The sequence below is a fragment of the Rhinopithecus roxellana genome, chromosome 18, assembly GCF_007565055.1.
Source record: "Rhinopithecus roxellana isolate Shanxi Qingling chromosome 18, ASM756505v1, whole genome shotgun sequence".
Lineage (NCBI taxonomy): Eukaryota > Metazoa > Chordata > Mammalia > Primates > Cercopithecidae > Rhinopithecus > Rhinopithecus roxellana.
Genome location: NC_044566.1, coordinates 56,797,543 through 56,825,232, shown reverse-complemented (window position 1 = coordinate 56,825,232; position 27,690 = coordinate 56,797,543). Strand labels below are relative to the sequence as shown.

General features: G+C 38.2%; 1 protein-coding gene across 4 annotated transcripts in view; it reads left to right on the top strand.

Annotated features, from left to right (window-relative positions):
* NBEA (neurobeachin) overlaps nucleotides 1–27,690 on the top strand; it is a 774,301-nt gene that overhangs the window by 735,534 nt on the left and 11,077 nt on the right. The window contains exons 50-55 of one of the 4 annotated variants that reach the window (XM_030922217.1): nucleotides 5,224–5,286; nucleotides 5,614–5,703; nucleotides 9,305–9,497; nucleotides 11,369–11,440; nucleotides 20,660–20,815; nucleotides 21,372–21,542. In XM_030922217.1, the coding sequence (XP_030778077.1) occupies nucleotides 5,224–5,286; nucleotides 5,614–5,703; nucleotides 9,305–9,497; nucleotides 11,369–11,440; nucleotides 20,660–20,815; nucleotides 21,372–21,542 (745 nt within the window). The remainder of the gene's footprint in view (nucleotides 1–5,223; nucleotides 5,287–5,613; nucleotides 5,704–9,304; nucleotides 9,498–11,368; nucleotides 11,441–20,659; nucleotides 20,816–21,371; nucleotides 21,543–27,690) is intronic. The other 3 variants (XM_030922218.1, XM_030922219.1, XM_030922221.1) reach the window with 3 other exon arrangements.

Sequence of the window (27,690 nt, the reverse complement as noted above, 5' to 3'; positions counted from 1 at the left end):
CCCGCAGAATTGTATAAAAGGAGAGCCTCACCAGACTAAGGAATGGGATAATCAGGAAGAATCAGAAAGTAGGAAGAGGACAAAAGGGAAAGTATCCCTAATAGAAACTTTTCCTTAATGAGAGCTCTGTTTACAGATAAGCAGGTAAAACTGAGTTATGTGTCATATGTGTTTGCAATCTGAAAATTATGTATACTGTTCAGATTTACTTATTTTGTTTGTGTGTAACTCAGTTCACATTCATCTTTACGTCTCTGCCTATACCTACAAAATTCCATGTTTTAGGACTTCCTCAAGGCGTTCAACCTACCTGTTTCTTGGTGGGTCTTAGCTTGAGAGAAAAATAAATGCTAAGCGCATGATGTCGGTTCAATAAATAGCGAAACAATTTTTACAATAAGTAAGAATCCATATAACAATTAAAATTAAACACTCTTTAACTTAATTTTTGTTTCTACTTTAACAATTCCAGGTAAAGAAATACTAACTATAATTATTTTGTGAGACAATTGAGTTTTGATATATACAAGTTTTATTAATAATTTATCAGTACCCTAAAAGACCACACAGTGTAAATCATTACTTAATTTACAGCTTCAAGCATTGCATTTTGGGTTCACAAATACAGAAAATAAATACACAAAACCATTTTGGAGAAACAGTTTGACAGTAAAACTAAACTTACTCCTACCCTGTTACTCAACACTCCCATATCTAGCTATAGACCCTCCAAAAACTGGCTGCTAACCTCCATCAAAAGACATGTACAAGAATCTTCTAAGCAACTTTATTCATAATAACCTGAAACTGTTAACAAGCCAAATATCCATCAACAGGAGAATTGATAGATTGTGGTAGGTTAATACAGGGGAATACCATACAGCAAAAAAAAAAAAAAAAAAAAAAAAAAAAAAAACTACTGATACAAGGTTGAATCTTGCAGACATTATGTTGATCAAAAACAGCAAAAACAGAAAATATGTAGTGTATAACTCAATTTATCAAAAACTCAAGAATGAAAAGTAATTGATGATAAACATCAAAATAATTATTAACTTGACAGGGTGATGGGGCTAGGTAGGGGGAATAATTGGCTGGGGAGGTACACAAGGTTACCACTATCTATGTATTCTCTCATGTAACCACCACCCAGACCAAGATATGGAACCTTCCAGTTCCATTCCAAAGTCCTCTGTCTTAATCTAGGTGGTGGTTAGAAGAACTGAAAAAATGTATAAACATACATATATACATTCATCAAGCTATACACTTAAGATTAGTGTACCTTATACACTTTTAAACCTTAAAAAATGAGAAATTTGCATAAATAAAAGTGAATGCGCATAATAAGCTTAACTGCAAGATACTAAAATCAGTGATTTCTTAATAACATTAAGAAAGAATATTATTTAAGTACAAGCAACTCTATATTTTCATGTTATTCTACCAAAGTGGTGTCTACCAATGGATGCATGGTCTTTCATATTTGTAAAACAGCAAAGGTTTTGTTAGCCACATTTGCTTTAAAAAATCTAGTAGTTTAAACCTATTACCTATACTAGTTTTGTATGAAATATGTAAGACTCATGATACCACTGTTTATTTAAGTAAAAAGTTACTATGATGTATTGATTCTAAGATGCACACAATTTTCATATCACAACACTCCAAAATCATAATGTGTCTTACAATCAATCAATCATAGAGCATAGTTTAATTGATAGTATATTTTACTTATTAATAGTACATAAAATAATGGAGCTTCTACTAATGAATAACATAGGTTTAATGAAGTTAGACTGACATTTCCAAAGTTTTAGTCTTTTTCCATATACATTATACATGCTCATGAGCTCACATGTTCGATGTTAACTCATTATGTGTTTACTGGAAAGTACAACAGATAATACAAAGCAATTGATATCTTGTAATACAAATTAAAGTTTTAATTATTATATTTTAAAAGGATTCACAAAGCCCAAGCATATAAGAATCAGACAGGGAATAGATGAGTGACACAAGCTATGGCAGTGCCCAGGTCACGTGAGTGGTGGGCATTACAAAAGGGCAGTTGTGCAGGAATGCTGATGTGGTACTGCCTGATCTGCTAATTTTTGAAGAGAAGCCAAAAAATCCAATTTATTGTGTACCATTTACTGACCTGTAAATTTGGGCTCAAATAGAAACCATGTCTGGGAGCTGAATCCAGCCCATGGGATGCCAGTGTGTGACTTTGAGCTGAATGTAAGCTCTTTGAGGGCAGAAATCTTTATCTGTTTCATTTGACCGTATCATTAATATCTAGAATGGAATCTAGTATGTAGTAGGTACTCAACAAATACATGTTTTGTGAATAAAGTTAACATTAAATCTCTCTGACCCTTGCAGACCAATGTATAGAGAAATAGATACGTGTAGAATTTTTTTAAATGACATTTCTGGGAATTCATCTCACAGTTCCAGTAGTTTTTTTTGTTTTGTTTAAGCTTCATATATTTGGAAATTTTTAAGGGAAAAATTCTATATGGCAGAAAACCTTTTCATGCTGTTGACAAGTTAATTCTTACTTAATCTTCAAACCTGAGCTCTGTCGTTTTTCCTAAGAACCTATTCCCCTTCCCCTCTGTCACTCATCTGGGCTCCCAGGGCAGCCTGGGCTTGTCTACCCTGTGGTCCTGCTCCCTACCATGTGTGCTGACACATTCATCGTCTTTATTTTGGGGGCTGCTAACTTCCTGAAGGCAGTCTGGTATCTGATTTTGTATCCCTTGGCATAGAGTAAGCATTCAACAAATGTCTGTTAATTGTTTTTGTGGTATTGAATTGTAAAAGTAAAAAATTCGGAAGTGCTTTTCTTTCTCTAGACTAGGTTTCAGTTTTATACAAATGCCCTACTTCTATATTCAGCAAATATTTTTAGAGCCTCTATTAAGACTAAGTCACAGTCCTGACCTGCAGACATTCACTCTGAACAAACAGACATACATAAATAATTGTGTGTTAAAATCTATAGTAAAGGAGAAAAATGTTCTGTGAGAATATGCAGGGCATTCATTATGATTTAGGGAGTCTGGGAGGTGAAGGATTTAGATCCCTGCCCAAGGTTAGTATTCGGGGAGGATTTTCTCCTACATAGGGAGTAGCTCTCAGAACAACTACTTCATTGTAACAATTCATGGGTTGCAGAATGGGTTCTGCGTGTCACCAGGCAACCCTCCCATGCACAGGACCTGCACACTTGACAAGAAAGTCATTGATGACTCCCTGAAAGTGGGAAAGGACAGAAAATCTTACATGGGGAGCAGGTGAAGAAAGATAGTAGGCGTTCACTTCCCCCTCAAATGTTTTGGTAATAACAAGAAGTAGAACTTAAAGGAGACAGCATGCTTTTCAGGATCAGAAAGATCTGTACATTTTTAAATCAGAGGGTAAGGAATTACTGGAAGGCAGGATTACCAGATAGCTAAAAGGTAAATACTGGACTGAAATCCTTTGGGTCATAAAGGCATGCAAAGTAGATCACAAGGAAGAGGGAGTCAGTATAGTCTCCAAAGAAATAAAGGTTCAGTGTTGAGAACTGACTATCTTAATGAAAGGGTAAGGTTAGTCACAATCTCATTTTTATCCTGATGCCTGATTGGGGAGCTCTTTTAAATATATATGCATATGTACTCTGCCTTAGTCCAAAAAGGTCAGAGTTGGGACTCACTGAAGATAACTGCACAGAAGATTTCTAGAAATTTTATCCATTTCATAACATTTTCTAGAACATTTTAATACTTTCCTTTAAGAAACAAAACTAGAGTCAAGCAAAGCATGTTTGTTGACTCATTCCTTCAATAAACATTTAAAGGCTGCCTACTAAGTGCAAGACACTGATCTAGAGATTAAAACATGTTTAATTTTACCCCGACTTCCTCACTCCCACTTGAGTCCTTTTGCTGGGAAGTCAAAACAGGAGTAGCAGTATCTGTTGTTAGAGAGACATTTAGCTGTTAATGATATATGAAGCTAGGTATTGGACATTTGCTAACCAGGGCAGCATTAACAATAAAATTACCACTTTTGTTTCTCAAATAATTCTCAAGAGTTTGTTATTAAAAATGTGAACCTAACCAGAAATGGTCTGTTCCCCTTTTATAATCATAAATCTTGCATTGGGGAAAAAAGTAGGATGTAAATGCGTCATATGTGAATAAAATTTAGTTAAATAGTCACACTTTACTTATGAGTGGACACCATGCAAATAAATGTATACATAAAAATCGGACAGCACTTAAAGAGATTTAATAATTCATCCCATTGCCTCTGCAGATAAAAGAACCAATGTCCCATTTACGCGATGGCTAAAATATGGCAGATAATGATGCATTCACCTTTAATATTGCTAATAAATTTGCAGGTTCACATTTTTATTGATAAACATTTTCTTGAAATGCAGTGTAGGAGGACAGATTTTTAAATTTAAGTACTTTATAAATTAGAATTGTAGATAGCAATGAGATTAGGGGTGGTGCTATGTGAAGAGCCATCTACCAACTTACCTGTGCTTCTACAAGCACCGAGGTATGATTTTCATATTTCACTTTTATGTGCAACCGAATTGCATACAATTTAGGGAAAAAATTAGCATGGTAGCAGAGTAATGATCATAGTAAATATCATGCTTCTCCTTGTTGACATAAATTACATATAATATTTCAGAAAAATATTTTTGTTAGTCTAGCTTAATATATTGAAAGATTTTGCCTATAGAATTTATGTATAGAGGAAATACTTAAGTGTCTTTTAAGACTATCTCTTTGACACACACAAGAAAGGTATATTGTACAGTCCAGACAGTTTGAGGGCTAAAATTATTTTTATTCATTGGAAGCTATAAAATCTCATTTCCAGCTACATAGGCTTTAATGAAATAGTGTGTAGCTCAAGATACAGAAAGATTTCTTTCTTTTTTGGGTGAGTTCTCGCTAAAATTTCAGGGAAAAAATTTGAGAAAATGAATTTATACCTTAAAAATAATATTCCAGAATTCATCTTAAAATAGCATCGAAAGCTAAAATATATTTTTGTAATGAAAGTTTTGTTGTATTTAATTACTCTATAAAATCTTGGTGTTCTTTCTACTGATTGTCCTCTGAATTAATTGGAGCCTATAACTTTCTGAATTTTATTTTGTAAAACTGATAGGCTTTATGTCTCGTTCTTTTTTTCCCTGTTAAGATTCCAGAAACTTATTTCATTAGAGACCCCCATACGTTCCTTCTTACAAAGGACTTTATTAAGGTATATGTGCTGTATTTAGTGTGGAAAGTGTTCTTTGGTCTTTAGCTGCATGCATGTATTCACAGGTTAGCTTTTCCACATTTAACCCCAGCTTCTGGAAATAAGAATAGTGACTGGGTTAACTGAAGCATGTTTGGAAGGAGAAGCAAAGCTTGTCTACAAAATACTAACACTTGGATGATTCTGCACCCTGAGAAAAGAGCACCCGTTGAATTTTCTGGACTTTTTTTCATGGCTGACTTGGGATACACTTGCATTGTCAAAGAGTGTGTTGGCCTCTCTCTTTGATGTATATTGATTATGACAATCACCCTCCTTCCCCTGCAGGCCATGGAGGCACAGATACAGAACTTTGGACAGACGCCATCTCAGTTGCTTATTGAGCCACATCCGCCTCGGAGCTCTGCCATGCACCTGGTAAGACATATCAGCATGTTGAGGGTTTTTTTTCTTTCCTTTGTACCTGGGAATAGAGCAAATGAAATAGTGATTTTAACAGCATATTTTAAAAGGCTTCTCGATTTATTGGTTAACTCTTCAGCCTAAGTACAAACTAATACCCTAGGGAGAGACCGAGAAGGGAGTGTAAATCTACCTTTAAGTCTTACTTAAGCGATCCCACTTTTGGATTCAAAAAAATAGCCATCTTCTCTATGTATGCCTCTACATAAACTCATTCATGCACACACAGGCATAGAGACACACACTGACACCAGAATTAGACTGTATTTGTAAATTACAGTGAAAAATATATTGCAGACACAATATGATATTGCCAAATTTCAGGGCAAGATACAGTAGGGGAAGTAGTTCATTTGAAGAAAAGGAAACAAATATAAAGGTAATTTATGGTTATTGCAGAGAGGTTGTTGAACAGAGTGGTTAAGAGTAAGGGCCCCAGAGTCAGACAGGCCAAACACCATCTCTGCACTAGCTAGTAAATGACTTGGGCAAGGTATTTAACCTCTCTGTGTTTGCATTTCAGCATCCGTAAAATAGAGGTAAAAATAGTACCTACTACTGAGAATTGAATGATTCAATACTGTATAGCACTTAGACCAGCACCTGTCATACAATAAGTTCTTAATAAATGTTAGCTGACATCATCATAATTAGCTACTGGTTAAACCTCTTATTCCCCCTTTTCTAAGGGAGTCATATTCTTTTCATTTTGATCTGAATTAAAAGTCCATTTCCATTAAAAAAAAGTTTCTTTACAGATTATTAGCAAATAGTAAACATTTTCTTCTTTAAGTAATTTGAAAAAGGTAAAATTTTTATGAGCAATTTCTTTAGAATTTATTTTTTAAACTGATTTTTCACTATTTTTTTACTGAAGTAAAAAATACTTGAAGGTAAAAATGTGTTCACAAGATGAACTTCAAGACAACAAGTACTCTAATTTTAGAGTAAAGAGCTCTGGAATATGGTCCATAATATGTATGTAAACAAATGTATAAGCTGTTATTTCGTGATAGAAGTATTAATCACACCTTTCATTTACTCTGTCATTTAACGAATTTTTATTGAGCCTTTTCTGTGTGTCAGATCTGACGCTAAGCACTGGAGATATGGTCACAAATACTATCTCTAACCTTTCAAGAAATCAGTAGTCAAACTTTTGGGAAACACATAAATGCCTTTTTTTTTTTTTTTTTTTTTTTAAAGACAGAGTCTCACTCTGTCAACCCAGGCTGGAGTGCAGTGACGCAATCCCGGCTTACTGCAACCTTCGCCTCCCAAGTTCAAGCAATTGTCCTGCCTCAGCCTCCTGAGTAACTTGGATTACAGGTGTGCACACCACCCCTGGCTAATTTTTGTCTTTTTAGTAAAGACAGGGTTTCACCATGTTGGTCAGGCTGGTCTCGAACTCCTTGATCTTGTGATCTGCCCTCCTCGGCCTCCCAAAATGCTAGGATTGCAGGTGTGAGCCACTGCGCCTGACCTAAATGCACTTGTTTTAAATCTTTATTTAAGATAGGGTCTCACTCTGTTACACAGGCTAGAATATAGTGGCATGATCATGGCTCACTGCAGCCTCAAACTCCTGGGCTCACACGGTCTTTCTTCCCCAGCCTTCTACTAGCTGGGACTACAGGTGTGTGCCACCATGTCTGGCTAATTTTTTTAATTTTTTTGTAGAGATTGGGTTTCACTATGTTTCCCAGGCTGGTCTTGAACTCCTGGGGACCCTCAGTCTCCCAAAGTGCTGGGAATACAGGCATAAGCCGCCATGGCTGGTGTGTGTTTAAACTTTTTTTTTTTTTTTTTTTTAAACCTTCCTACAACAACTCAGCCAAACAGCTTCATTCCCCTTGGTTCGTCACTAATGAACTCTTTTGACTGCAGTTGGTCCTTCATGTGTGACTTAACAGAAAGGTTTGCACCAAGCTCAGGCTGTTGCCGTATAAACCCTCGGCCACATTGTAGACACAGAGCTGTGGCCTTGGAGCCTCACCATTTTTAATAAACTGTCCAGGAGGATATCTCTAACACTTTATTTTATGAAATGCTTTGGCAGAAGAGTTTTATTCCCATGTTAGTTTTCTGTGTTTAATAATAATAATAAAAATATTTATCCTGGAGATATGCCCAGTCAGAATTCATTACTTTCCTAGGGGAAGTTGTTAGAGACTGAATTGGCATGAAACTGTTTATAAAGAAAATCTAAGCTTTCTAAGTTCATCTAGCAGAGAATTCATATATACTGCAAACCATCATGAAACATGTATGAAAGCTAAATCATGGTTATTTCCAACCTCCCTACTTTATGTTTTTAATATGGTGGTATTTGTAGTGTTTTGTAGGACTTATAGTATCTACTTTCTGTCAAGTCACATGCTAGATGTTTACAAAACAGAGGCTAAAAACAGAAAGAAGAAAGCACGTGGACACATGATGGGGAACAACACCCACTGGGGCCTGTCCTGGGGGTGGGGGTGGCAGGAGGGGAGCATCAAGAAGAATAGGTAATATATGCGGAGCTTACTACCTAGGTGATGGGTTGATCTGTGCAGAAACCACTATCACTCATGTTTACCTATGTAACAACCTGCATGTCCTACACATGTATCCTGGAACTTAAAATAATTTTTTAAAAAAGAAGAAGAAAAAGCATTGGCCCTCCATAAGCTCCCAGCCTAGAAGGGAGAAACAAGGCTTCAACCATAAACAGTCAGTGCCAGAGCAGAACCTGGGGAGCACTGTGCCGGGGAAGCGCTCGGCTGCTTTATGGAGGCTATTATATTTTAATTATTTAGACTGTAGTCATGACCCCAGATCAACCAGATAGAAATGAAAGTATTAGTCAATTCACTTTATATTTCATGTAAAAAATGTGAGTCACTGATTTGACTGACTTTCTCACACTGATTTTTAAGCTGCATTGAATAACTGTGTTACATCGTGTGGGTGTGTCGTGAGCTAACTTTTCACATTGCATTGTGGCGATACTTGAATTGAGGCTGGTCTTTAATGATTCTGTGTCCCTGTTTTAGTGACTTCACATAATTCTTATTCTCTAGTCTCTGTGCCATCCCCAAGTCAAAGCTGCTTGATTTGGGGCAGACATTCACCAGTATGAAAGTTTAGGTGGGATGGGCGCGGTAGCTCACGCCTGTAATCCCAGCACTTTGGGAGACCGATGCGGGCGGATCACGAGGTCAGGAGATCCAGACCATCCTGGCTAACACAGTGAAACCCCATCTCTACTGAAAAAAAATTAGCCGGGCGTGCTGGCGGGCGCCTGTAGCCCCAGCTACTTGGGAGGCTGAGGCAGGAGAATGGCGTGAACCCGGGAGGCGGAGTTTGCAGTGAGCCGAGATCCGGCCACTGCACTCCAGCCTGGACGACAGAGCGAGACACGGTCTCAAAAAAAAGAAAAACAAAGTGTATGTGGCCTTTCCTCCTTGTGTGTGCTCGTGCTAGCCTGTCTGTTTAACCTCATTCTCACTAGGCCTTTCACTAACTGTGTTATTCCTTTTGTCTTCCTCTATTCTCTTCCCTTTCTATTCAACAGTGTTTCCTTCCACAGAGTCCACTCATGTTTAAAGATCAGATGCAACAGGATGTGATAATGGTGCTGAAGTTTCCTTCAAATTCTCCAGTAACCCATGTGGCAGCCAACACCCTGCCCCACTTGACCATCCCCGCAGTGGTGACAGTGACTTGCAGCCGACTGTTTGCAGTGAACAGATGGCACAACACAGTAGGTATGTGTGCCTGAGCAAATCGCTTACTAAAGATTTCTTAAAAGCTACAATGAAGGTAAAAAAGTGTGCTGGGATTAGCTCATATTCCACATTATCTACAAAAAACAGCAGAGGAAATAAATAATTGTCAAACCCAACTAAGTGACTCCTATCTGTCTTCTTCATTTCTGCTGTATGTTAGTGCCTCATAGGATGCTTGGATCATAGTTAAGTACTCAATAAATATTTGACAGATTGAAGCAGTTCTGCCAATAATTCAGGTCCTCCTACTCTATTCTGCTATTGCCTAACTGCAAAAAAATGTACCCCACTTTTTTCCTATATCAAACAGAAGTGAGTTTGAATATGGGTTTCTGTATGCTGGCTTCAAATCCTCTTTTCTCTTTATCAGTAATTTACAAGCAAATATTTGAATGACTATTATGTGTCAAGTAGTCCTAAGCACTGTATATACAGCAATAAACAAAACAAGCACCAGCTGTTTTTGCAGAGCTTAGAATCTTTGCAAAAAGACAAAATCTAAATTCTCCAGTGATTTCATATTTCACATGTGTTTCTCCAAAGTCACTCCTGAAAGTACCAGCCAATACATCTTGAAGTGACACAATGCTGTGGCAAACATTTAGACATATTGTAGGAGTTCAAGACCAGCCTGGCCAAGATGGTGAACCCCCATCTCTACTAAAACTACAAAAATTAGCCAAGCACAGTGGCAGGCACCTGTAATCCCAGCTACTCGGGAGGCTGAGGCAGGAGAATCGCTTGAACCCGGGTGGCAGAGGTTTCAGTGAGCTATCGTGCCACTGCACTCCAGCCTGGGCAACAGAGTGAGACTTCATGTTGGAAAAAAAAAAAAAAAAACACATTTAGACATATTGATCCTTAACCAGGGCAGAAGTGGATGTGACCAAAAGATTTAGTTGGCCCAATTCACCACTTGAGATCTCCCAGGAAGCCGAGGACTCCCCCTGTCTCCAGAATTGAGTAGCGGAGCCATGCCGAAATAACCTGAATCTTTCTATTCCACTGACCTCTACATTGCTCTAAAAAATACAGTGATTTGTACCATAGCTTTATCTCCTAAGAGTTTCTAAGTGCACCTATTTTAAGGTTATTGGTGATATTATCAACATAAGGTAACGCTACTTCCATTCAATCAGAGATAGGCAGCAAATATCTTAAGGAAAATTTATGACTATATTATTATCAGGAGACAGGCTCTAGAAATGTTTTGCATTGAGAAAAACTATAAAGGACTAAATTTTTACTTAAAATTGTTCAAAAGTGTTGTATATATTATATAATCACGTGTGAAAAAACTATGACTAATGAACTTCATCAAGCCCTAAACATTAATCCTCTGAAAGTAGCTTTTAGTGAGATTAAGATTTTAGGTGTGGCCCAATTTTACACCTTCAATTTACTTGTCATGTGTTGAAAAAAAGGCCCCCTTGGATGGGAGCCCCAGCTTCCTCTGTCCTGCCCCAGGTGAGCCCAGGCTCATACCCATCCCTGCTTGGAAGCATAGCCCTTTCATTGATTTCAGGCTGATTGATTGCTCAGTAACCTTAGCTTTTGGATGGGTTCAATAAATGTTACGATCTTCTATTTATCCAGCTTTTTCTCATCATTAGAACAGAAACAAAACTCTTTCCAGCCTTCTACATCATAAGTGGAAACCTGAAGTCCCTGTTGTGATTGTTTTGTAAAGCTGTCTACAGAGATGCGAGATGCATAGTATAACTGAATCAGAAAAATTTACCAAATAATTTTTAAGCAAATACGCATTTTGTAAAATCATCATCAAACACTGCCCATTAGGAAATTTCTTCTTTCTGAGAATTTTATGTTTTTCTCTTTTTAATCTTTAGGCCTCAGAGGAGCTCCAGGATACTCCTTGGATCAAGCCCACCATCTTCCCATTGAAATGGATCCATTAATTGGTATGTTAATAAAAAAAGAATAAATTTTCATGGATACTATCCACATATTCATGTATAGTTATTTTTCATAAGATAGTTAAATAATTTTTTTCCAAGATTAATTTGCTAATAATATCAAATTATGATCAAGGAGCTGTCTAAATCATAATATGACATCTAAGAACTTTTTGGTATTAAAGCAATTATTTCTTGATATTTTTGGAGGTCATTTAAGTTGGTTATAAATAAGGCAAATAATTCCAAACTGTGTTTTCTTTCAGCTTAAAATGTTCTCTAACAGCTCAGTATTATTTAAAATATAAGGATTCAAAAAGATTTTTAAAGGCTGGGGGAGGGATAGCATTAGGAGGAATACTTAATGTAAATGACGAGTTGATGGGTGCAGCAAACCAACATGGCACATGTATACCTATGTAACAACCCTGCATATTGTGCACATGTACCCCAGAACTTAAATTTAAAAAAAAAAAAAAGGTCGGGCATGGTGGTTCACACCTGTAATCCCAGCACTTTGGGAGGCCAAGACGGGTGGATCATGAGGTCAGGAGATGGAGACCATCCTGGCTAACACGGTGAAACCCCATCTCTACTAAAAATACAAAAAAATTGGGGGCGGAGCAAGATGGCCGAATAGGAACAGCTCCAGTCTCCAACACCCAGTGCGAGCAACACAGAAGACCGGTGATTTCTGCATTTTCAACTGAGGTACTGGGGTCATCTCACTAGGGATTGCCGGACAATCGGTTGCTGGTCAGCTGCTGCAGCCTGACCAGCGAGAGCGGAAGCAGGGTGAGGCATCGCCTCACCTGGGAAGCGCAAGGGGGAAGGGAATCCCTTTTCCTAGCCAGGGGAACTGAGACACACAACACCTGGAAAATCGGGTAACTCCCACCCCAATACTGCGCTTTAAGCAAACGGGCACACCAGGAGATTGTATCCCACACCTGGCCGGGAAGGTCCCACGGCCACGGAGCCTCCCTCATTGCTAGCACAGCAGTCTGTGATCTAACCACAAGGCAGCAGCGAGGCTGGGGGAGGGGCAGCCCGCCATTGCTGAGGCTTAAGTAGGTAAACAAAGACACTGGGAAGCTCGAACTGGGTGGAGCTCACAGCAGCTCAAGGAATCCTCCCTGTCTCTGTAGACTCCACCTCTGGGGACAGGGCATAGCTAAACAACAACAACAGAAAAAGCAGCAGAAACCTCTGCAGACGCAAACAACTCTGTCTGACAGCTTTGAAGAGAGCAGTGGATCTCCCCACATGGAGGTTGAGATCAGAGAAGGGACAGACTGCCTGCTCAAGTGGGTCCCTGACCCCTGAGTAGCCTAACTGGGAAACATCCCCCACTAGGGGCAGTCTGACACCCCATACCTCACAGGGTGGAGTACACCCCTGAGAGGAAGCTTCCAAAGTAAGAATCAGACAGGTACACTCGCTGTTCAGCAATATTCTATCTTCTGCAACCTCTGCTGCTGATACCCAGGCAAACAGGGTCTGGAGTGAACCTTAAGCAATCTCCAACAGACCTGCAGCTGAGGGTCCTGACTGTTAGAAGGAAAACTACCAAACAGGAAGGACACCTATACCAAAACCCCATCAGTACGTTACCATCGAAAAGACCAGAGGCAGATAAAACCACAAAGATGGGGAAAAAGCAGGGCAGAAAAGCTGGAAATTCAAAAAATAAGAGCACATCTCCCCCTGCAAAGGAGCGCAGCTCATTGCCAGCAACGGATCGAAGCTCATTGCCAGCAACGGATTGAAGCGCATTGCCAGCAACGGATCGAAGCTGGTCAGAGAATGACTTTGACGAGATGAGAGAAGAAGGCTTCAGTCCATTAAACTTCTCAGAGCTAAAGGAGGAATTACCTACCCAGTGCAAAGAAACTAAAAATCTTGAAAAAAGAGTGGAAGAATTGACAGCTAGAATAATTAATGCAGAGAAGGTCATAAACGAAATGACAGAGATGAAAACCATGACACGAGAAATACGTGACAGATGCACAAGCTTCAGTAACCGACTCGATCAACTGGAAGAAAGAGTATCAGCGATTGAGGATCAAATGAATGAAATGAAGCAAGAAGAGAAACCACAAGAAAAAAGAAGAAAAAGAAATGAACAAAGCCTGCAAGAAGTATGGGAGTATGTAAAAAGACCAAATCTACGTCTGATTGGGGTGCCTGAAAGTGAGGGGGAAAATGGAACCAAGTTGGAAAACACTCTTCAGGATATCATCCAGGAGAACTTCCCCAACCTAGTAGGGCAGGCCAACATTCAAATTCAGGAAATACAGAGAATGCCACAAAGATACTCCTCGAGAAGAGCAACTCCAAGACACATAAGTGCCAGATTCACCAAAGTTGAAATGAAGGAAAAAATCTTAAGGGCAGCCAGAGAGAAAGGTTGGGTTACCCACAAAGGGAAGCCCATCAGACTAACAGCAGATCTCTCGACAGAAACTCTACAAGCCAGGAGAGAGTGGGGGCCAATATTCAACGTTCTTAAAGAAAAGAATTTTAAACCCAGAATTTCATATCCAGCCAAACTAAGTTTCATCAGTGAAGGAGAAATAAAATCCTTTACAGATCAGCAAATGCTTAGAGATTTTGTCACCACCAGGCCTGCCTTACAAGAGACCCTGAAGGAAGCCCTAAACATGGAAAGGAACAACCGGTACCAGCCATTGCAAAAACATGCCAAAATGTAAAGACCATCGAGGCTAGGAAGAAACTGCATCAACTAACGAGCAAAATAACCAGTTAATATCATAATGGCAGGATCAAGTTCACACATAACAATATTAACCTTAAATGTAAATGGACTAAATGCTCCAAATAAAAGACACAGACTGGCAAACTAGATAAAGAGTCAAGACCCATCACTCTGCTGTATTCAGGAGACCCATCTCATGTGCAGAGACATACATAGGCTCAAAATAAAGGAATGGAGGAAGATCTACCAAGCAAATGGAGAACAAAAAAAAGCAGGGGTTGCAATACTAGTCTCTGATAAAACAGACTTTAAACCATCAAAGATCAAAAGAGACAAAGAAGGCCATTACATAATGGTAAAGGGTCAATTCAGTAGGAAGAGCTAACTATCCTAAATATATATGCACCCAATACAGGAGCACCCAGATTCATAAAGCAAGTCCTTAGAGACTTACAAAGAGACTTAGACTCCCATACAATAATAATGGGAGACTTCAACACTCCACTGTCAACATTAGACAGATCAACGAGACAGGAAGTTAACAAGGATATCCAGGAATTGAACTCATCTCTGCACCAAGCGGACCTAATAGACATCTATAGAACTCTCCACCCCAAATCAACAGAATATACATTCTTCTCAGCACCACATCGCACTTATTCCAAAATTGACGACATAATTGGAAGTAAAGCACTCCTCAGCAAATGTAAAAGAACAGAAATGATAACAAACTGTCTCTCAGAACACAGTGCAATCAAACTAGAACTCAGGACTAAGAAACTCAATCAAAACTGCTCAACTACATGGAAACTGAACAACCTGCTCCTGAATGACTACTGGGTACATAACGAAATGAAGGCAGAAATAAAGATGTTCTTTGAAACCAATGAGAACAAAGATACAACATACCAGAATCTCTGGGACACATTTAAAGCAGTGTGTAGAGGGAAATTTATAGCACTAAATACTCACAAGAGAAAGCTGAAAAGATCTAAAATTGACACTCTAACATCACAATTAAAACAACTAGAGAGGCAAGAGCAAACACATTCAAAAGCTAGCAGAAGGCAAGAAATAACTAAGATCAGACCAGAACTGAAGGAGATAGAGACACAAAAAACCCTCCAAAAAAATCAATGAATCCAGGAGTTGGTTTTTCGAAAAGATCAACAAAATTGACAGACCGCTAGCAAGACTAATAAAGAAGAAAAGAGAAAAGAATCAAATAGACGCAATAAAAAATGATAAAGGGGATATCACCACCGACTCCACAGAAATACAAACTACCATCAGAGAATACTATAAACACCTCTACGCAAATCAACTAGAAAATCTAGAAGAAATGGATAATTTCCTGGACACTTACACTCTTCCAAGACTAAACCAGGAAGAAGTTGAATCCCTAAATAGACCAATAGCAGGCTCTAAATTGAGGCAATAATTAATAGCCTACCAACCAAAAAAAGTCTAGGACCAGATGGATTCACAGCTGAATTCTACCAGAGGTACAAAGAGGAGCTGGTACCATTCCTTCTGAAACTATTCCAATCAATAGAAAAAGAGGGAATCCTCCCTAACTCATTTTATGAGGCCAACATCATCCTGATACCAAAGCCTGGCAGAGACACAACAAAAAAAGAAAATTTTAGACCAATATCCCTGATGAACATCGATGCAAAAATCCTCAATAAAATACTGGCAAACCGGATTCAGCAGCACATCAAAAAGCTTATCCACCATGATCAAGTGGGCTTCATCCCTGGGATGCAAGGCTGGTTCAACATTCGCAAATCAATAAATGTAATCCAGCATATAAACAGAACCAAAGACAAGAACCACATGATTATCTCAATAGATGCAGAAAAGGCTTTTGACAAAATTCAACAGCCCTTCATGCTAAAAACGCTCAATAAATTCGGTATTGATGGAACGTACCTCAAAATAATAAGAGCTATTTATGACAAACCCACAGCTAATATCATACTGAATGGGCAAAAACTGGAAAAATTCCCTTTGAAAACTGTCACAAGACAGGGATGCCCTCTCTCACCGCTCCTATTCAACATAGTCTTGGAAGTTCTGGCTAGGGCAATCAGGCAACAGAAAGAAATAAAGGGTATTCAGTTAGGAAAAGAAGAAGTCAAATTGTCCCTGTTTGCAGATGACATGATTGTATATTTAGAAAACCCCATTGTCTCAGCCCAAAATCTCCTTAAGCTGATAAGCAACTTCAGCAAAGTCTCAGGATACAAAATTAATGTGCAAAAATCACAAGCATTCTTATACATCAGTAACAAACAGACAGCCAAATCATGAATGAACTTCCATTCACAATTGCTTCAAAGAGAATAAAATACCTAGGAATCCAACTTACAAGGGATGTAAAGGACCTCTTCAAGGAGAACTACAAACCACTGCTCAGTGAAATAAAAGAGGACACAAACAAATGGAAGAACATACCATGCTCATGGATAGGAAGAATCAATATCGTGAAAATGGCCATACTGCCCAAGGTTATTTATAGATTCAATGCCATCCCCATCAAGCTACCAATGAGTTTCTTCACAGAATTGGAAAAAACTGCTTTAAAGTTCATATGGAACCAAAAAGGAGCCCGCATTGCCAAGACAATCCTAAGTCAAAAGAACAAAGCGGGCACAGTGGCTCAAGCCTGTAATCCCAGCACTTTGGGAGGCCGAGACGGGTGGATCATGAGGTCAGGAGATCGAGACCATCCTGGCTAACACGGTGAAACCCCGTCTCTACTAAAAAAATACAAAAAATTAGCCGGGCGAGGTGGCGGGCACCTGTAGTCCCAGCTACTCGGGAGGCGGAGGCAGGAGAATGGCGGAAACCCGGGAGGCGGAGCTTGCAGTGAGCCGAGATCTGGCCACTGCACTCCAGCCTGGGCGACACAGTGAGACTCCGTCTCAAAAAAAAAAAAAAAAAAAAAAAAAAAAAAAAGAACAAAGCTGGTGGCATCACTACTACCTGACTTCAAACTACACTACAAGGCTACAGTAACCAAAACAGCTTGGTACTGGTACCAAAACAGAGATATAGACCAATGGAACAGAACAGAGTCCTCAGAAATAATACCACACATCTACAGCCATCTGATCTTTGACAAACCTGAGAGAAACAAGAAATGGGGAAAGGATTCCCTATTTAATAAATGGTGCTGCGAAAATTGGCTAGCCATAAATAGAAAGCTGAAACTGGATCCTTTCCTTACTCCTTATACGAAAATTAATTCAAGATGGATTAGAGACTTAAATGTTAGACCTAATACCATAAAAACCCTAGAAGAAAACCTAGGTAGTACCATTCAGGACATAGGCATGGGCAAGGACTTCATGTCTAAAACACCAAAAGCAACAGCAGCAAAAGCCAAAATTGACAAATGGGATCTCATTAAACTAAAGAGCTTCTGCACAGCAAAAGAAACTACCATCAGAGTGAACAGGCAACCTACAGAATGGGAGAAAATTTTTGCAATCTACTCATCTGACAAAGGGCTAATATCCAGAATCTACAAAGAACTCAAACAAATATACAAGAAAAAAAAAAAACAACCCCATCAAAAAGTGGGCAAAGGATATGAACAGACATTTCTCAAAAGAAGACATTCATACAGCCAACAGACACATGAAAAAATGCTCATCATCACTGGCCATCAGAGAAATGCAAATCAAAACCACAATGAGATACCATCTCACACCAGTTAGAACGGCAATCATTAAAAAAATCAGGAAACAACAGGTGTTGGAGAGGATGTGGAGAAATAGGAACACTTTTACACTGTTGGTGGGATTGTAAACTAGTTCAACCATTATGGAAAACAGTATGGCAATTCCTCAAGGATCTAGAACTAGATGTACCATATGACCCAGCCATCCCACTACTGGGTATATACCCAAAGGATTATAAATCATGCTGCTATAAAGACACATGCACACGTATGTTTATTGCGGCACTATTCACAATAGCAAAGACTTGGAATCAACCCAAATGTCCATCTGTGACAGACTGGATTAAGAAAATGTGGCACATATACACCATGGAATACTATGCAGCCATAAAAAAGGATGAGTTTGCATCCTTTGTAGGGACATGGATGCAGCTGGAAACCATCATTCTTAGCAAACTATCACAAGAAGAGAAAACCAAACACCGCATGTTCTCACTCATAGGTGGGAACTGAACAATGAGATCACTTGGACTCGGAAAGGGGAACATCACACACCGGGGCCTATCATGGGGAGGGGGAAGGGGAGAGGGAGGAGGGACTGCATTGGGAGTTCTACCTGATATAAATGACGAGTTGATGGGTGCTGACGAGTTGATGGGTGCAGCACACCAACATGGCACAAGTATACATATGTAACAAACCTGCACGTTATGCACATGTACGCTAGAACTTAAAGTATAGTAATAAAAAAAAAAAAAATTAGCTGGGCCTGGTGGCGGGCGCCTGTAGTCCCAGCTGCTCGGAGGCTGAGGCAAGAGAATGGCATGAACCCGGGAGGCGGAGCTTGCAGTGAGCCAAGATCGTGCCACTGCACTCCAGCCTGGGCGACAGAGCGAGACTCCGTCTCAAAAAAAAAAAAGGAAACTATTATTGAAGAACATCTTTTCTGGCAGTCTTTATCATTGAATTTTTTAAAACTAACATGTTGTAAAGCAAATGTTTCATGTGAATTGCAAACTGATAAGCTATAACTCTTTGCAGCAGACATTCAAAATATTTTTAAATAATCATGTACATATGTATTAGCCATTTGATCCAGAGCTAGCTTCTTAGTCTTTCTAGGCCCTTCCAGTTTTGCATCTGTAAGACAGTTTTTAATGTTTGTTATATCTGTATCATTGAATGATGAGGAAGATAAATTAGAAAAAAATTGAAAATGCTACGAAAAATTATTAAGCTACATATTAAAGTCATGGTGTTTTATTCTTAGATTCTTGGGGTTTTTTTTGTTTTTTGTTTTGAGTTGGAGTCTCACTGTGTCACCCAGGCAGGAGTGCAGTGATGCAATCTCAGGCCACTGCAACCTCCGCCTCCCAGGTTAAACCAATTCCCCCATCTCAGCCTCCTGAGTAGCTGGGATTACAGGGGTGCACCACCACACCTGGCTAATTTTTGTATTTTTAGTAGAGACAGGATTTCACAGTGTTGGCCAGTCTGGTCTCAAACTCCTGACCTCAAGTGATCCACCTGCCTGGCCCTCCCAAAGTGCTGGGATTATAGACGTGAGCCACCACACCCAGCCTCTTATTCTTAGATTCAAATTCATCCTTCGTCTTTGAACCTGGAAATAAGATAAGATACAGACATTTCAATTAGTTACTTATACCCATACACAAAATACCGTTTACATTTCTTTGGGAGCTTGTAAGGTTTAGGATTAAGAATATTATTAGTCTAGTGTAGCTATTTCTCTTTCCAGTAGACATTGACAATGAAATATATAGCTAGTGTGTAACCACAGAAAAATTAATAGGTCTATTCTAATTAGTAAAGGACTAATTGTATAGTTTTCAAGTGGCCTGGGATCTTTGGTCTCTTTTCCTTACTGACTTTTTTGTATAATTTTTTTATTGCCTATGTTTTCTAGTAATTATTTTTCTAGTGTTAGTAGGTATCTACAAATAGTAGTACTTATATTTAACTGGTGTTAGAGAGTGGTGGTGACCTTCTACATCTGCATTTCTGTTTAAGAATTCAGCCCAGGGATTGATCCTGAAAGGATGGCGTGCAGTAAGGGACAGGCTGGCATGCAGACAGGCACTAGGGAAATCAGATGGTGTCTCTGAGTTCCTGACTTTATTCAGATTCAATCCCAGGGCTCTGCACTGATTCTTTGCCTGTCTCTTTCCTCACCAGTCCCTCTCGCATCTTTTTTGTTCCTCTCCTCCCCTGCTAGCCAATTCTAGAAAGGCCTTCTGTCTGTTGACAATCCAGGCCTATAAAGCTGCTGACCTAAAGCTCCCTGTGGAGCTACCCACATAATAACATCCCTTGCTCAAATCTCTACCCTCCTTTTTCATGGGAATTATAAAAATACCATCCGAAAATGACAGACTGGGGCAAATATTAATATATCTCTTCCTTAATAACATACTTTATACAATATGTAGTTCTCATGTGATTCTTATAAACTAATGAACTTGTGTATACTGAGCACCTAAAGAATTAAATGCATTAAAATATTGTATTATGTTGTAAATTAATTATCTTGAATTCCTCATATTGTTTTTATTTATTGGTGGAGGGAGAACTGAAATTTCTGGCATAATTTTAAAATACATAATATGGTTCATAAATAATCACTGCTACTAAGGAAATTTATATTCCTCAAGGGAGAATCTTAATAATCTCATACCATTAAAAAAAAAACTATTTCTGGATAAATGAAGCATGAAAGTATTGTTTTCCTTCTATGAGTGCTTGGAGAAACTCATATGGAATCTTTCTTCAAATGCTTTTTTCCATTTATTTTTAGCCAATAATTCTGGTGTAAACAAACGGCAGATCACAGACCTCGTTGACCAGAGTATACAAATCAATGCACATTGTTTTGTGGTCACAGCAGATAATCGCTATATTCTTATCTGTGGATTCTGGGATAAGAGCTTCAGAGTTTATTCTACAGAAACAGGTAATCCTAACTATGAAACACCGTATTCTCTTCAAAATGACTATTGTTAAAACCAAAGCTGAATATGAAATCATCCTTGATGTAGGCATTTTTATCATTTGCCAACTTGAATAGTCAAGATTCAAATTAAATGTTCACATTGTAAGCGAAGTAACTATAACTTCATCTATTCCAAACATTAGCATGATCCCTGAGTTCATAGGACAAATAGGGCTATTTTTCCCTTCCCACAAATTCATATGCAGTAAAAGATCCTGAAACTCCCCTTGGTCTGGCCCAAACCCTGAAGAGAAAAATCATGATCGTATTATTTAATAAAGTCTTTTCCTTAAAAATCTCAAGTGACATTCTTGTATCAATTTTCAAAAGCAATGCAAGAAAGCAACCTGTATCCAGATTTGAATAACATTGTAACTTTATCAGCCTATAGATGAACTTTTCACAAAACTGGTAAAATAAAATACAAAATATGGTATTTAAAATCTGATAAAGTTACACTTATTACCATTTGAAGAAAAAGATTAAATGAAGCAAACCTGTCATTTCTGTGTTGCAGGGAAATTGACTCAGATTGTATTTGGCCATTGGGATGTGGTCACGTGCTTGGCCAGGTCCGAGTCATACATTGGTGGAGACTGCTACATCGTGTCCGGATCTCGAGATGCCACCCTGCTGCTCTGGTACTGGAGTGGGCGGCACCATATCATAGGAGACAACCCTAACAGCAGTGAGTGTTTGTATCAAATTGGCCTATCAAATTATATAAATATATATTTAAATATATTTTGCCTTTTTGATTTTCCTAATAGTTTTTTCCTAAGGTGTAAGGATTTTAAAACATGAAAGCTTAAGTGGCCAAAATCTGTACTGGAACATAGCTATGTTCAAAGTGTTAAAATGAGCAGTACTGTCACCTTCAACAAGGAGAGACTTCCAGATCCCCTCAACAATCCCCTACCCAGATCCTCTGCTCAGCAGCCCAGTCTCCAAATGTCCCCATCCTTCAGCTTCACCTAGTCCATTAAACCTCATATGATTTCTTTCAGCTGAAAATAATCTTTCCCTTCTCTGAATTTTCAGAAATTCAGTGTCTCAGTCAGGGCACTAACTGCTATCTACCATATACTGTAGTAAATTTCTCCATTTATTCATTTAGCAAACGGTGAGTACGCACTTCACATGAGGCATTGTTGGGGATGCAAAAACTGAATAAGACAGTTTCCTTGCTTGGGAGGATTCCTCAAGTGATTGTTATTCCACAGCACACCCTAAGATATCCGATAGGAAGACAGCATCAGGGGAGGCTGGACTCCTTCGTGAAGTAATTTTGGAGTACATTGTTTATACTCAAACTTTCTACATAAGCTCTGAAAGTCTTACACAAATAAATTTGTTGATGCTTGTTTAATCCACAGCCTCTCAAACTTCTTTTCCCAAGGAAACTTTTATTTATGTAAGAGAAGTTAGTTATTAGTTCTTGGACTGCTGCCCCAAGAAAACACTGAAGTGGATGAGTGTCTGTCTTTCCATCTTAAGTTCCTGTCATAGTGATATACATAATCGGTTTCCAATAAATTAAATGACTGGAGAGCTGGATAAGAGATTGCCTAGAAATAATTACTGCTTTTAATTACTAAGCTTTCAATGGTTCGTTCAAATGCATGGCTTTCCTGTAAAATATAGAAAGGTTTCTGTGAAGTGATAATGGCAAGTACACAAACCAGGACTATTGAGATTGTCACAGCTTACACAGCACTCCAAAATAAACTGAAACATGAATTTGGGGAATACTTGTAACCCAACAGAGATAAAAGTTTTTCAGGAAACTGTGCATCTACAACTAAAATACTGTGAGAGTAGATAAGAAATCTACAAGATGCCATGTTACATTGCTTGGCCTGCTGCTGCCTCTCTGGGCAGTTCTAACCTGTGAGACAGCGAGGGGTGGAAACTGAATTGCACATCCACCCTTCATGTCCCACTCCATTCCCCCAACTCTTATGCATTTTGACAGGAATATTGCAAAAATAGGAAATGGCTTTGGTTGGATAAGAACAAAGGCCCCATCATAGTACAGGAGAGAAGGGAGAAATACATTTGTATGAGAAGATAGTGGAAGATTGGATTAGATGTCCAAATGTTATGTGAAGTTTTATTCCTGTTGCCCATGGCTGGAGTTGAACAGTGGATGAAGAAACTGTGTTGTAAAATAGCATATGCCTCTTGGCATAGCTACTGAAAAAGAGTATCTATTGTACATATGACTCTCTGTTCTAAATTTGAACAAGATGGGATCTTGATTTGATGGAAAAGATATTCAATGTTGCTTGATTTCCAACCAGTTCAAATAATTAGTTACCAATTCTATGTTATTAACAAGCACTATATTCTAAATACCAGTAAGATAATCTCCTTATTTACTCTTTTTAAAGCTATGTCCTTAAAAAATTCATTTTTAACAGAATTCTAGTATGTCTATGTATGCGTATGTGTACATGTGTATAAGATATATGACCTACCAGTGATGGCTTTATTATTCTCAAGAATGGTACATTATCAAGTATATGTTATCTAAATATATGTTCACATATTTCCAAATTGTCTTTATTTCCATAATAGTGTAGCATTTCTTTAAAAAGTTTAATTAAGCAGCATGTCTGTGTAATATCTTTCATATACATTGATAAAAATTAGAACTTGTTAGAAAAAATTTAAAAGAAACAGAATAGAGCTTTAAATCTAATTAATTACCATCTTCGAAATGAAGACCAGAAATGATGCTAGTGTTATTTCAAAAAAGTGAATTTATTTCTTAAAAGCTGCCATCTGGTAGCAGAGATAAGATGTTTTATATAATGTACTTCTAGGAGGTAAAGAATATTAAAGAAAAATATTAAATTATAGTAATTATCTATGTTCACTCACTACTCTGTTTTCTAATGATGTCTTAAACCAAAAGATGGCTATCAATTGTAGCTTTGGTGCATCAGTTAGCAAGAAAAGTTAGATACAATAATATTTAAATTATTTAAAGCTCCTTCCAACAGGAGCTATGTAATACAAAATGCTTTTATAATCCTTAAGAACAAAAACGTGGATATTATATTTGTTAAAAAGCAGTATTATATTTAAGTTTTAAGTAAGGACAAGATTATCTTAAAGATGTTATGACAGAAAATTATCAATATGTATTTTTCAGTATTACCTTCATCTATAGGAATTTAGTTTTAGTCAAAAACTGTTGTCATCATTATGAACCTAAACCACTTCCATAGAATTCATCCTGTCAAGACTTTATGAGATATTTAATGTGAACATATATAGTATGGTACATTAATAAAAGGGAAAAGTGCTCTTCTAGAATAAACAAGATAAGCACCTAAAGTATTAGTCAAGCAACAACATGTGTTGAGTGACTACTGTATGCCTGGTACTATCTCAGCAGCTGGGAATGCTGGGAAAGTCACAACCTCTGACTTTCTAGAGTTTACAAGAATGTACTTTTATACTAATCACAAACTGCTTCTCCTGCTTGGATATATTAAGGATGTCCAGTATTTGTTACCTGAATCATGAATTGTTATCAGATAATATTTTGTACCATACTTTAAGCATCCATAAAATGCTTAACTTTACATCAAATTGATGATTATGAAACAAACTGGTTTTAGTTTTCCATAAGGATGATCACAATAGTAAAAAAAAAAAAAAAAAAAAAAAAAAAAATCTCTGGCTGATTTATGACTCACTTATCTATTGAAAAAGCTAACCTAGTAGCGTATATATGCCGGACTAGGGCAACCATCTGTGTTGGTCTCTTCACTCTTTTTTCAGGCAGTCACAGCACACACTGAATTGACTGTCATATCAGTGCCCCGCTTGTGGTTTGACATAGATGTAGTTGTTGCTCTCAGAAAACTCAAAATATGAAAGATTTTTTTCTGTTCCAGTTTAATCTACTCTAGCCTCCAATTCACAGGTCAGAGAAGCAGGCCAGATGTGTTTTCTCTCTCATAATACATTGATACTCAAGACCAGAAAGCTAGTTATGTCTAAATTTGTATTAAAGTGTATGACACAATGCCCGTAAGTACAAGTATTAACCTATCCTTGAAGGGGGAAGTCCTGGCCTGTAACTTAACATCCTAGTAGCTGTTATAATGCAGGGGTTGGCCTTGGTGTGGACATGGAACTGCTTTGTGTGTCACTGAGGCCAAATCAGACCTGTTCATCACAACATCATTAAATAATAGGATTTATCCTTTAACCTTACATGCATATCACCAAAATCTTCTCAAGATAAGTTTAACTGACTTTAACATATTTGTTTCTCTTTCATTGTCATTATTATATTGTAATAGATAGCTCTATTAATTCCACAAAGAAAAAATGTCATGTTTGTGAAATCTTTTTAGGCAGGTATAGAAAGTATGTGTGGTTTTATCATGTCAAGTATATTGTGAAGAATGCAGACATCTCAGAAATATGAGTCTTTTTCTAATCATTTTGACCATTGTGATGAATTGGTCACAAAGGTAATGAGTATTTGTAAGCAGACTATTTGATAGAGAGTCTCAGACCATAAAACAGATAAGCAAAGGCTACCTAGTAGCCTACCTAGTAGGTTAGAGTTGAATTATCATTGCTTTATTAATGTATTTTATAATATTATTCATTGTTATTCTTTCAAACTTGTGGCTTTGAACACAGAAATTATCTTGGAGACTTTAAATAGGTCCCTAACTAGATAACAGAATTGAAAAGATGTGAGGGACAGATGCTTTCATCTGAAACAGACTTTGACACAAATTCTGAAACTAATTTGGAAGTGATAAAAATTAATTTGCGCACTTTAATTGGAAGCAGCCTACTGCATGAAAGAGAGCAGAGCAGAGCGGGCAATTTGTGCTAAAAGCTGATTGAGTTTTTTGTCAGGTAGGTATCTTGGACTTGGCCGCTTATCCTCTTGAGCCTCTCTTTGCAATATATTACAACCCATCTCTGACTGGTGTTCTTTAAAAGGATCAATGCTATTCCTGTGGAATCCCTAGAGTCCAAAATTTCATTGATCTTGGGACTTGACATTTCTCATTACGTGCTTTAGCTTCCAACAAGATAGTCACAAGAGAGGCAAGTTAACATTGTTGTCTCCTCAGCAGACACTCAGAATACATTGGGACTTCAGCTCAAAGCCAATCTGCTTTTAAAGTATGTAGTTTTAATGTTTATACCACATATAAGGGGCTTTATAGAAAGTTTGATACACATACATACAAACATTTTTAAATCATAGCCATGTGAAACTTTGAAAGAGGATTTACCGTTCATCTTTTCTAATCAAATCTACAAATATTCATTGGGTAATTTGTATAACACATTGTTGTTATGCCTTTCTATTCCACTTTTTAAAAATAAGTCTTCTAGCTCGTGTACAGGCATTATGCAGACTGTGAAAGGAGAAGCCAATTGCAAAGGAGACTCCAGCTGTGCACACACACCTTCTCTGGGCTCCCATTGTGTATGCCTCAGCTCTGGACGCTGACCCTCCTGCCAGTCACAACCTGTCACCAAACATCTGCCAAATCACATCCCTCTCTTTGTTTGCATCCAGGCTTCTTTTAAAAAGACTGTCCTGGTGCCCAGCTCCACAACTGCCACTAACCAGTGCTATTATAAGAAATGAAAGCATGGGCGACGAATAGCCCAGAGAGATTTGTAGAGTGCATTTAGATTTAGATACATTAAACAAGTTTGTATCACTTCTCGGAGCAGAGAATCTTAGCTAGGATTTAGCATATGTTAAACCATCTTTTTAAGATCAGAGGAAGCATAGCTCCATATGTAATAGTTCTCACCATGCAGGGCTTTTTGAGGACCAAATGGTAACGCTGTATTGGAACATCCATAGCACAGAGTCCATTCTGCAGTAGACCACTCAGCCATCCCATCCCCTCATTCTAACACAAGGAGACTTTCCAGGGTTCCAGCCTAAGAAGGGAGCTCCTTGCCACTCAGCCTCTGCTTTTCCTTTCCCTTTATGGGACTAAGGCTTCAAGAAAGGTCTTTGGCCTAGATTGGAAGCAATATATACAGAGTGACTAATGTGTTCTGATCAGAGAGCTTCAGGTTCCAGACCAGGGGGTGTCTGGGCTTTACACAGAGCCCAGCTTCCTGAGGAAGGGGAGGTGGATGATACTATTAGTTGTTTTTAGAAGGTGAGCATAGGGGAGTAATGTACTGTGACCTAGATCTGGGCTCAGGACTTCGAGAGAAGAGGTTGTCCTGCAGTGGCAGTGCTCAGAGGAAAATGTAGTCATTGTTATCTCTGAAGAGGAAAAAGAAGTTAGAGTGAATGAATAAATACTTTCACCATATCTATCTTCCATTCTTCACTGAATACTCTATGAGTACATAAGGAAATGAAACCACATCATGGGTGAATTTGACATTTTCCAACCCACAGAATGTTTTTACTTGCATTATCTTGGGATCTTAGGAAATGCAGGTCCAAGCATATTTGGTAATTAGAACAGACCTCCACAGCACCCGCCTGTGGCTGAGGAGTTGGGGTCTTGAAAAGGGACTCCTGACCAATACTGTTCTTCTCAGCTATTCCAGCAAATTTCTAACATAATACATTGAAATAAATCTTGAAATCATAGTAGTAATGAAACCACCACACCCTTTGACTAAATCCCTTATTTTAGGATTTTAACTTTAAAAACTCCATCATATTTTATCTAAGTATAAACATGAATGAAAATACCTTCTGCCATGATTCTGCAGTGACTTACCCAGGGTCAGAAATAAAATTTGAATGTCATATACCAGGAAGTTTATCCTCTCACTGTGGAGCAGAGGTCCCAGAAACTCCA